The sequence below is a fragment of the Pristis pectinata genome, chromosome 5 (assembly GCF_009764475.1).
Source record: "Pristis pectinata isolate sPriPec2 chromosome 5, sPriPec2.1.pri, whole genome shotgun sequence".
Taxonomy (NCBI): Eukaryota; Metazoa; Chordata; class Chondrichthyes; order Rhinopristiformes; family Pristidae; genus Pristis; species Pristis pectinata.
In genome coordinates, this window is record NC_067409.1 from 74,533,492 (window position 1) to 74,546,114 (window position 12,623).

Here is a 12,623-nt window from a genome sequence, read left to right on the forward strand (position 1 = left end):
CATCCCCCTTGTACCTTCCTCCAATCATCTTAAAATTATGTCCTCTTGTGTTAGCCATTGTCGCACTGGGAAAAAGTCTCTGTCTGTCCACTCAATCTATGCCTCTTATCATTTTGTACACCTCTATGAAGTCACTTCTCATCCTCCTTCTCTCCAAAGAGAAAAGCCCCAGCTCACTCAAGCTACCCTCATAGGACGTACTCTCCAATCCAGGCAGCATCCAGGTAAATCTCCTCTGCACCCTCTCTAAAGCTTCCACATCCTTCCTATAATGAGGTGACCAGAACTGAACACAATAAATTAGTTTTAGCATGAACACAGTCCCCCACTACCACATATTTTGCAGTCAAGTATCCCGCATTTGGGGACATTGCAGGCGTCAGCACTGGAGCTAGCCTCATCCTGGGAGAACTGCCTTTCTGATCACGGTCTCTCCCCTGCCAGGTAAGTATATTTTCCTGTGATAGAATTTGATTTTCCACTGTAAAGCTTTGTATGCCATGATGTGAAGTCTATCATACATATCTACATATCATTTATAGACATATCTACGTGGGAGCTTGTGCTTCAGTCTGAGACATGTCATTGATATAAGTGGTGCTTATGTGTTAAGTATTTTTGAAGATATCTGAGAGTGATTGCATCAAAAGAACTGCTGTCAGAACTAGCACTTCACTTCATAAACCTGAGTTATTATATCCATTAATATCAAAGAACTTAACCAATGCTGATTGCTGTAATACCTACCATTTTGAAGAGGTGTTGACATCGAAATTCTATTGTGCGGTATAATTTTCTGCTGAGTGCAGTAGGAATTGATCTAAAGCCCAACTGTTGAACTACGTGGTGTGTTCACCACACCCTTCATTGAAGTGGACAGTAGCCCTCTGTGCAAATTACACTGGGCATTCCCAGTGACATTAATCAACAAGTAATGGCTGTGATTACATAAATGTTTCTTTCTTAACCATGTATCCCTGATGGATGAACAAGGCAGGCCTCAACCATTGCAGCAGGTCTCAACAGGAGAATTAAAGCCTTCCCAAATCTCATTATGACATGGGAGGCCATTTGGCCCAATAAACCTATGCTGGCTCTCAGAGCAATCCCATCACCCCCCACAAGCACATTCTCCTTCCGCTTAACTACATTAGGGGCAATTTACAACCAACGACTAACCTATCAACCCATATGTCTTTGGCATGTGCGAGGAAACCAGAGCACCCAGAAGAAACCCATGTAATGACAGGGAAAATGTGCAAGCTCCACACAGAGAGGACCTGAGGTCAGGATTGAACCTGGGTTGCGGGAGCTGTGAGGCAGCAGCCCTCCTGGCCTCCTGCTACGTTAATTAAAGGGTAGATGTCTGTCTGGGCTACTGTCAGGGAGTCCTGTTGCATTGGTGTGAGATTACATTATGTGCAGTGAACAGATCTAGTAAACAACAGTTTAGTTGCTAGTTCCCTGGATGAGTACTGCTATGAACACTGAGTTTAGGCCATGAGTATTAGGTTTGCCTACACAAAGTATTATACATGCTGAACAGTTCATCAAAAGTCCCAAGCTACATCAGGACATAACTCTACCAAACCATCTGCTGGAGGAACTCAGCGGGTTGAGCAGCATCTGTGGGAAGAAAGGAATTGTCAATGTTTTGGGTCAAAACCCTGCAAGAGGACCGAGAGTGGAGACGGGAGATGGCCAGTATAAAGAGGAGAGGGGGAGTGGTGCAGCAGGAGTCTGAGGTGATTGGTGGACTGAGGAGGGGTGAAAGATGACAGGCAGGTTGCTCCAGGTAGGGGAGGATAGGTGGAGATCGGAGACAGTGGCAGGTGAATGATAGACCCCGCTCTCAGGCCGGACGTAGGGTCTTGACCCGAAACGTTAACAATTCCTCCCCCCCCCCCGCAGATGCTGCTTGACCTACTGAGTTCTTCCAGCAGATTGTTTGTGGCTCCAGGTCCCAGCATAAGCAGTCTCTTGCATTCCCATCACTTTATCAAGTTGAACCATCTCAGTGCTAGGATTTACTTATTCCAGATATTGAAACCTTTTTAAAGCAAATTCATTTATTCAGACCCAATAAACAGATGAAAGGAAAAGTTTATAGGCTTGGACTCTCATTGCCTAGTTAGAAGGAACTTACCAGCCAGGTGATGGGCGATCCTTGTCAGTGGCTTCGGAGGCAGGGCAGGGGGCTGCTTCGGATGGGACTGTTGTTTGGCAGGTGTTTCATTACTGTCACAGTGGAAAGCTACAGACTTCTTAGCGGGAAGTAAGAGGACTGGTTTAGCTGATGAGTCCTGCTCAGTTACTCCTGCTCTACCATCAGTGGGACTATCTTCAGCAGCTAGAGGGCACAAACAGAGATAGAGATTTAAAGTTGTACCGAAGCAAAACTTTGATTATATAAAACTTTGGTTTAAAACCTTTAAAACTTTATTTATACAGCACAGTAACAGGCCCTTCCAGCCCAACTAGTCTGCGCTGCCCGTTTAAACCCATGTTAACCTACCCATACGTCTTTGGAATGTGGGAGGAAACCAGAGCACTTGGAGGAAACCCACATAGACATGGGGAGAACGTACAAACTCTTTATAGACAGCGACGGGAATCAAACCCCAATCGCTGGCGCTGTAATAGCGTCGCGCTAACCATTACGCTACCGTGCTGTCCATAACTTACGCTACTGTGCTGCCCCCTACCCTCACATAAGACTTTAGTTACCATAGAACCATACAGCACAAAACAGGCCCTTCGGCCCACCATGTTGTGCCGTCCATCAAACCACCCTCACACTATCTAAACCTTTCCTCCCGCATATCCCTCCATCTCACATTCCTCCATGTGCCTATCCAACAAACTCTTGAACCTGTCCAATGTATCTGCCTGCACCACCACCCCAGGTAGTGCATCCCATGCACCAACCACTCTCTGGGTGAAAAACCTCCCCCTGACATCTCCCCTGAACCTCCCACCCATAACCTTAAAGCCATGCCCTCTCGTCTTGAGCATTGGTGCCCTGGGAAGGAGGCGCTGGCTGTCTACTCTATCTATTCCTCTCAATATTTTATATACCTCTATCATGTCTCCCCTCATCCTCCTCCTTTCCAGTGAAAAAAGCCCTAGCACCTTAAGCCTCTCCTCATATTCCATACGCTCTAATCCAGGCTGCACTTGGAGTATTGTGTGCAATTCTGGTTGCCCCATTACAGGAAGGATGTGGAGGCTTTGGAGAGGGTGCAGGAGAGGTTTACTAAGATGCTGCCTGGAGAGGGTATGAGCTGTAAGGAGAGGCTGGACAATTTTGGGTTGTTTTATCTCGAGTGGCGGAGGCTGATGGGAGACTTGGGAGAAGTTTATAAGATTATGAGAGGCATGGATAGACAGTCAGAATCCTTTTTCCTAGGACTGAAATATCAAGAGGACATGCATTTAAGGTGAGAGGGGGAAAGTTTAAAGGAGATGTTCAGGCAAGTGTTTTTGCACAGGGAGTACTAGATACCTGGAACAGGGGTAGTGGTGGAAGCAGATATGATAGATGTGTTCAAGAGGCTGTTAGACACATAAATATACAGGGAATGGAGGGATATGGATCATGTACAGGCAGAAGGGATTTAGTTTATTTCAGCATTGTGCTTGGCACAGACATCGGGGACTGAAGGGCCCATTCTTGTGCTGTACTGTTGTATGTTCTATGTTCTATGTTCAAAGAGCGGCAGAATTCGTGGTTCGCAAGGAAAACCTCAGTCACCTTAATCAGTGATAATGTAGTAGATAATGGAACAGTCAAACACAACAGGCAAGTTTTGGAAGCTTTATCCCTGCACACTTAGAACCGCAACTGTTGAATCTACCGAAGATTTATGTTTGGAGTAATAGTGCACAATCATTCGGCAAGTATCACTATTATTTTTAGCAAACCAACCAATCCTCCTCTGTCCTAATGAAGAGCAAATAGAATGGGTAATAAATGCTGGCCTTGCTGGTGACACTCACACCCTGAAAATGAATAAAAAAACAAAACTTTGAACATGTTGCATTAAAAGGTATACTTCAAACACTTGGTGAGCTGAAGAGCCTGTTTTCTTGCTATCTGACTCTGATTCCAGTTGTGGCTATCAGAAACTGCTTTTCTTTTTTCAATGTAACAACCGGGGTAGGGGAGACTCATCTGATAAGAGCTCACTTTGAAAGCTTGTGTGTTAAGTACAATTTTAAAATGTTTAGATAATTCAAGGTCATTCATACTCTTATTACTTATATGTGACCTCAATGGGCAGGAGTCCTGCTAGAAGTAATGTTAGGATGTAATCATTTTACTCTCAGTTCTTCTTGTTGTTAGATTATACTGGGTGGTCAAGGACAGAATAGTGTGAAAATTGTGTGTGGTCTCCTGACTTCCACATTTGACCTCCAACTCAGGAGGCGTCAAGCTTACTCAATCTACAGAGGGAGATTTCTTTCAAAATACTTTTCTAAAGAAAGGAATCACGAAAGCATAGCACATGGCAACGTATTATAAAAAAAGTAATTATCATTACTTGGAATAAAGAAAGCGGGATTTTTATTCACATTATTATAATGTGATGTGTGCACTTTAGCCCAGTGTACAGAGGACTTTGATCCCTTTCCCGTCAGGCTAATATTACGCTTAGCAATGAGATAACACACACAGTTAACTAAAGGCTTTACCATTCAATAATATATTCAGTTGTTATGGCAAGAAAGGCTGAGGAAGTTTAGGAATGAGCTCTGCAGGCAGACATTTATGGTCCAGCTCCGAGCCAGCTTAATCAAGGAACCCTCCCACCCCAGTCATTCTCTCTTCTCCCTCCTCCCATTGGGCAGAAGATACAAAAGTTTGAGAACACAAACCACCAGCTCAAGGACAGCTTCTATCCCGCTGTTATCATTCTCTTGAACGGACCTCTCATACGCTAAAAGATGAACTCTTGATCTCCCAATCTACCTTATCATGGCCCTTGCACTTTATTTGTCTACCTGCACTGCACTTTCTCTGTAACTGTAACACTATATTCTGCATTCCGTTTTCCTCTTAACTACCTCAATATACTTATGTACAGAATTATTTGTCTGGATGGCATGCAAACAAAAGCTTTTCACTGTGTCTCAGTACATGTGACAATAATAAACCAATTCCAATTACATTTTCTACTTGCCCTAGAGAAGGTGATGAAGATTTTCTCCCTGAACCACCACAACATATAAAGTGAAAGTAATCCCATAGTGCAGTTGATCAACCGTGAGATTGCTTCGCTCTATCTTTTGCGGTTTAGCATGCATGTTGTCCTGACATCCTCCTCATCACACTGCCTCCCAGTAGCTGAAGTACTGTATAGATTCTGTCTATTTAGAACCATGGTGGACCTGATCTTCATCATGTGGCATCTCCAAGTAAAATACAGGGAATAGAATCAGCCAATATACATGGCATTCTTCAACCTCACTAAAGCCTTTGACTGCATCAATTGGGAAGATCTGTGAAACACCTTCTTCAAATTCAGCTGCGCACAGAAATCCTTCTCCATTTTACATTTGCTTCATGATGGTATGCAATCCATATTCATGACCAACAGGTCTACAACAGAACCAATCTCAGTGAAGACCACTGTCAAGCAATGCCGTGTCATTGCCCGGACTCTTGCCCTGGTCCTTCACATTGCAATGTTGCTCCTCACTTTCAAAAAACCCTTCCCATAGGAGCTAATCTTCAAAACTGATGGGAAACTGTTCAACCTGTGGCTAAGATCACCTAACTCTCAATAGTCAAGGTGCAATATGCAGATGACACTTCCATTTGTGACTGTTGGAGGAAGAACTCCAAACCATCGTTGACTTGTTCACTGCAGCTTACGAGAAGACTGGCCTCACAATCAATGTAAGATAAGATTTCTTTATTAGTCACATGTACATCGAAACACACAGGGAAATGCATCTTTGCGTAGGGTGTTCTGGGGGCAGCCCGCAAGTGTCACCACACTTCCGGTGCCAACATAGCATGCCCACAACTTCCTAACCCGTACGTCTTTGGAAAGTGGGAGGAAACTGGAGCACCCGGAGGAAACCCATGAAGACACAGGGAGAACGTACAAACTCCTTACAGACAGCGGCAGGAATTGAACCCGGTTCGCTGCTGCTGTAATAGTGTCATGCTAACTGCTACGCTAACATGTCCGGAAAACAAAGGTCCTCTACCAACCTGCCCCTGCTGTTCAAGATTGTCCTGGCTCAATAAAACTTCATGGCGACAACCTGAAAAACATGGACCATTTCCCATATCTCAGGAACCACCTCTCGGTAAGGCAGACATTGAGGATGAGATTCACTGCTGCCTTTAATGCATCAGCACAGCCTTTAGCTGATTGAAGAAAAGGTTCTTTGAAGATCAAGACCTCAGAACCCAGCTCAAAATTCACAGTCGACCAGGCAGCAGTGGTCCCTGCCCTCCTGTATGCTTCTGAGTCCTGGACCACCAAAATCAGGCACCTCAATGCACTGGAAAAGTACCATCAATGGTGTCTTCACAAAAGCCAAATTCACTTAAAGGATCAGCAAAACAACGTCAGGGTACTGTCTCAGACCAGCATCCCCAGCACTGAGAGCCCAGTTAGTTGACTCCTCTGGGCAGGCTATGACATTGGTATGCTGGGCACCAGTCTCCCAAAGCAGACACTCTAACTTGGGTTCTGTCATTGAAAGGTAATAACAGGCCAACAGAGATTTAAGGATGTACTCAAAACCTCCTTGAGCAAATGCATCATTCCCACTGACTCCTGGGAATCCCTGACCCACGATCACTCCACATGCAAAAGGAGCATATGGATTGGAAGCACTGAGGAAGCCACCACCTCACAAACTATCGGAACCTCCTCATTTAAAGGTATGCCGGGTGCTGCTACCAGCATGTTCTTCTACACTCCTCATTGAACCAGGGTATTCTTTGGTAAACCTAACCTCAATGGTAAAATTGGACAACCTCCTTTCTGGACACCTGACCTAGCTGAACAGCTATCTCAGCATTCCTCAAAGAGGGGAACCTTCTCCATTTTCCATGAGTTTCCTTACCCCTTATTTCACTGGGAAGATGGTTGGTGTCCAGTTATGTCTGGCAGTTCTACTGCAGAGCAGTGAAGAGCACTCCTACACCTTTTCACAGAGGTATAACAAGACAATTGTTGGCAACCTGCTTAAAGACACATGAAGATGTTACTTCTGGCTGCACTGCTTTGTAACTGCCACATGGACTGACTGGTCAGAATAATAATGAACTGGGAGCTGATCAGAACCAAAAAGCTTCATGTAACTGCTGTGAAAGTGGCTGAATGCACCGTTAGTTATTATATAACTGGCAGTTAATGAAATACTTAAAAATGTGTCTGTACTGGAGAAATGGACCCTATCCCCACTGATTCTCCCAACCCTGCAAAACAACACAATTAAATAGTATTCTGCTGAGGGAGTCAAGAGACGCTGAACTTAGTCTGCAATAACAATTAAAATTATGTTTTTTATTTACACTTTGCTAATACTTCTAAACTGAGTTCAGAGGAGCTATTTAAGGTAGCTTCTTCCAGGTCAAATCGGGATTAGGCCTGTAATTTTAGTTTGCATAGGTCCAACAGTGCCTCCACCATTATGCTGGGCAGGACACTGTCGAGACTCTGTTCTCCACACTGAGGACTGTGCCATTACATTTCCAGGCCTGTGCACAGTGGGAGGATTAACCGTGGTTGGAAGCAGATGCCTCTTCACTTTCAGCGGGAATGCTGAAACTCCCAGGCAGGTGTCAGTATCTGGTATAACAATACAAATGCTTGTGTAAAGCCTGCAGATTAACTTTTATGGCTCATTCCCTGAGGTTCTCATCTGTGATATCCTCGGCAGAACTGTCCTGAACTAAGGACCATAAATATTAAAACTACATTTCACTATGCCTGTCTCTTCACTGGCTGTTGTGTCTTCATAAATACTAGATGCTGACAAATCCCAGAGAAACTTTTTTATTATGGAAAATAGAACATAGAACAATACAGCACAGGAACAGGCCCTTTGGCCCTTTATGTTGTGCTGAACTAATTAAACTAATGGCACCTAATCCCTTCTGTCTGCAAGTGGCTGGTATCCCTCCATTCTCTGCGCATTCATGTGCCTATCTAAGAGCCTCTTAAGCACCTCTGTCGTATCTGCCTCCACCACCACCCCGGTAGTGTATTCCAGACATCCACCACTCTCTGTGTAAAAAAACTTGTCCCGCACATCTCCTTTGAACTTTCCCCCCTCACCTTAAATACCTGCCCTCTAGTATTAAACATTTCGACCCTGGGAAAAGATACTGGCTGTCTACTCTATGCCTCTCATAATCTTATAAACTTTTATCAGGTCTCCCCCCAGCATCTGCCGCTCCAGAGAAAACAACCCTAGTGCGTCCAACCTCTCCTTATATCACATACCTTCTAATCCAGGCAGCATCCTGGTAAACCTCTTCTGAACCATCTCCATAGCCTCACATCCTTCCTGTAATGGGGTGACCAGAACTGAATGCGATACTCCAGAGGTGTCCTAACCAGAGGTTTATAAAGCTGCAACATAACTTCCTGACTCTTGAACTCAATGCCTCGACTAATAAAGGCAAACATGCCATACACCTTCATTCAGAGAGTGGTTATAGTGTGGGACTCTTACAAATGTAGTGATTAAGATGACACACTGATATACTTAAGAGTGTGAGTGAGTTCCTGTAAGAGAAAGAAATGGGAAATTCTGATGATGTGTGCGAAAGAGTCTGATTTGAAGCATCAGTACAAACATTGACCTGTTGACCCAAATGATCTGTTTCTAATCTGATGAATTATACACAGTCTGATGCAAAGGAAACCTCTCCACACCCTGACCTCTCAGTACCTCTGGTACCTCCTACATCTCCGTGGTGCTGGGAGCTTCACTGCACGCACTGGCCTCTCAGTCTAATTCGCAGCAGGGAGACGTCAGCCATTTGCAAAGTCCAGGCAACCATTCCATCTATAGCTTTGTAACTGCCACACGGACTGACTGGTCAGAATAATAATGAACTGGGAGCTGATCAGAACCAAAAACCTTCATGTAACTACTGTGAAAGTGGCTGAGTGCACCGTTGATTAACTGGCAGTTAATGAAATACTTAAAAATGTGTCTGTACTGGAGAAATGGACCCTATCCCCACTGATTCTCCCAGCCCTGCAAAACAACACAATTAAATAGTATTCTGCTGAGGGAGTCGAGAGATGCTGAACTTAGTCTGCAATAACAATAAAAATTATGTTTTTTATTTACATTTTGCTAATACTTCTAAACTGAGTTCAGAGGAGCTATTTAAGGTAGCTTCTTCCATTTATAAAGTCGTTGCCAGTTGTAACGCCAAGGATAAAGCGTACCAAATCTTCCTGGAAACCATTGGAATAAATCTGGGTAACGACAGCCGGAAGGCCTGATTCACCTGGTTTGTCTGCTGACTCTGTACACGGGACTGAGTCATCTGCTATGGCTTCACCCAGTTCTGGCTCAGGCTCCCCTTCCTCCAGCTGTGATGTCCGGACCTGGCCATTCTCTACTACCTCCTCTTCATTGTGTACGGGAGCATCTCCATCTGAAACCAGAAGCAGATGGCACAGATAAAGTTATGGTAAATCAACTGATGATATCAAGGTGATGATATAACTGGTCATAGACGAGGGATTGCACCTAGAAGCACCCATTATATGATGTACTCTACCAAACGGGTGTCTGTGGTTCCCTGGATCTTGGACTGGAAGCAAATGCTAATAAAGGTGGCACTGCAGTTCAAATTGGAATTGGAATTGGTATCGGTTTCTTATTGTCACATGTAGTGAGATATAATGAAAAACTTTGTTTTCCATGCCATCCACACAGATCATTCCATACATAAGTAAATTGAGGTAGTACAAAGGGAAAAGCAATAGCAGAATAGAGTGTTACAGTTACATAGAGAAAGTGCAGTGCAGGTTGACAAATAAAGTGCAAGGGCAATGATGAGGTAGATTGAGAGATTACGAGTTCATTTTTATTGTACACGAGGTCAATTCAAGAGTCTAAAGACAACAGGATAGGAGCTTTCCTTGACCCTGTTGGTGCGCGTTTTCAAGCTTCTGTATCTTCTGCCCGATGGAAGGGGGCAGAAGAGAGAATGACCGGGTAGGAGGGGTCTTAGTTTATGTTGGCTGCTCTTACAGGCGGGTGTTCAGGTGAGATAGTTTGGGCGGGAAGGAGATCAGGCAATCGGTGGAGCTACATTCAGGAGCCAGGAGCTGCTCTGAAGAATTGTGGCTTCCGGGAGGAATCAGAGGGGAGATGAGGCCAAATGGAAGGGAGAAGGAGGCTGTCAGAATTCACCTGGGAGCGATGGCAGAGATCTCCTGACTAGGAGTGGATTCTTTGTGGTTAGGTTCACACTGTTTTACTGTCTAGCCTCCTTGTGTTTCTGGACTCACACTTCCTTCAGGTTAAACGTTTCAAGTGCAACAAACTCAGCGGGTTCCTGGCACTTATGCCTGCAACCGCACCAAGTGCTACACCTGTCCCTACACCTCCCCTCTCACCACCATTCAGGGACCCTGTCATTTGAAAGGACGCCATCCCCTTCTCCCAGTTCCTCTGCCTTTGCTGCATCTGTTCCCATGATGAGGCTTTCCATTCTAGGACATCAGAGATCCTCCTTTCTCAGTAACTGGGGTTTCCCTTCCATCGCCGTCAATGCTGCCCTTGCCCATATCTCCTCCACTTCCCGCAAGTCTTCTCTCACCCCCTCCACACCCTCCCACCTCGACATAACAGGGACAGGGTTCCCATTGTCCTCACCTACCACCCAACGAGCCTCCGCACTCAACATATCGTTCTCCGCAACTTCCGCCACCTCCAACGGGATCCCACCGCCAGGCACATCTTCCCCTCACCCCTCGTCTCTGCTTTCTGCAGGGACTGCACTCTTCACAACTCCCTTGTCCACTCATCCCTCCCCACTGATAACCCCTCCGGCTCTGATGCCTGGAACTGCACCAAGTGCCACACCTGTCCCTACATCTCCTCCCTCACCACCATTCAGCGTCCCAGACAATCTTTCCAGGTGAGGCAATGCTTCACCTGTGAGTCTGAGGGTTGCATTTCGGGTTGAAACTTTGCATCAAGACTAAGGGTGGAGAGGGATGGTAGCCAATATAATGAGCAGAGGGGGTGTGGTGAGATAGGGGCCAGTGAGTGATATCCTAATGCAGGGTTTTGACCCAAAAGATTGACAATTCCTCTCCCCGCACAGATGCTGCTCAGCCCGCTGAGTTCCTCCAGCAGATTGTTTGTTGCTCCAGATTTCAGCATCTATAATCTTTTGTGTCTCCCTAAGTGCATCAACTCCCTCTGTAAAATGATCCAGTCTTAGATACCTGCACTCCTCCCTTTTGGTTATCCTGATCATTCCCAAATGTAACTGCCCCACCATCAGCAGACGAATATTAAGTCTGAAGACTAAATTCTCCATATACCTTTCCCTGTCTTTACCTACAGTTTCTCCTTTAACACATCCTTCCCCATCCGAGACTCTGGTCACCCGCCCTAATCTCTTGGGACTCAATCTCTGTTATAGCTGATGTGAATCACCTTGTGATGATTCCCTGTGTTAAAGAAGCTATATAAAAACAAATTTATATAACTACAAATTCATACAATTACAATTTCATATAAATACAAATTTTGGTCTTCTCCACATACCAGATAAACTAAAATTGCAGATCCCCTGCCTCTGTACAGTTTGCTTTGCATTAGAAAGTGTTAGCACCCAACAAGAAGTCCTCCATGTTACATGTTTAATGTGCTCGTGATTTCTCCATTAACTCACTTGGTCTCATCCTATCTGAGATATTCCCTTTGTTCTCCCTCCATTCCCCCCCTCCCCACATTCTTTTCTACTGAAAACTAATTATTTTTTCTTTCTTTCCCAGTTCTAATGAAGGGTCCAGGACCAGAAATGTTTCTCTTCCCACGGATGCTGCCTGACTTGCGGAGTGTTTCCAACGTCTCGTGTTTTATTTAGGAAGTCCTCTTTTTTTCCAGGTTGGCATTTATGAATGTGAATGATTTTCTGCTTTGCTCTTAACCCCAACGATATTGCAGTTGTATCCCACCAGTGCTGCACACACTGCCGAAACAAACCTGCTCATCAATCCACAACATTCACCCACTCTGAGGTGACATTTTCTGTGATTTGAAATACCCAAGCTTATTTTGAAAATGCATCCTGCTCAGCTTTGGTTCCCATAAAAGCTTCTTTCATATCGTCCACGTCTAGTACAGAACAACTCGATTGGTATCTTTCAGGGCAAGCTTCCAGCTTCAGTATGGCAATCTGTAACCATGGCAACCACCTGCAAGTAGCCAGTGATGCGAAGTGTTAAAGAATACAAACTGTTTGGCAGCTGATATGGGTTAACAGCACCTCATGCAAAGAGTTTGTTCTCTTTTCTCATGGCTTTCCAATAATGTCAAATAGCAACAGAGCAGGCAAAGCAAAATTGAATTCAGTCTTTTTAAGGTCGATGTGTCCTAGCTTTGGAGGT

General features: G+C 44.8%; 1 protein-coding gene and 1 pseudogene across 7 annotated transcripts in view; both read right to left on the reverse strand.

The window, feature by feature from the left end:
* phactr1 (phosphatase and actin regulator 1) overlaps positions 1–12,623 on the reverse strand; it is a 292,118-nt gene that overhangs the window by 52,780 nt on the left and 226,715 nt on the right. For 6 of the 7 annotated variants that reach the window (XM_052016089.1, XM_052016093.1, XM_052016092.1 and 3 more), the window contains 2 exons: positions 9,497–9,646; positions 2,147–2,350 (listed from right to left, as the gene is read on the reverse strand). In XM_052016089.1, coding sequence (XP_051872049.1) covers positions 2,147–2,350; positions 9,497–9,646 — 354 coding nt within the window. The remainder of the gene's footprint in view (positions 1–2,146; positions 2,351–9,496; positions 9,647–12,623) is intronic. The other variant, XM_052016090.1, reaches the window with a different exon arrangement.
* LOC127571069 (uncharacterized) lies at positions 301–452 on the reverse strand (annotated as a pseudogene).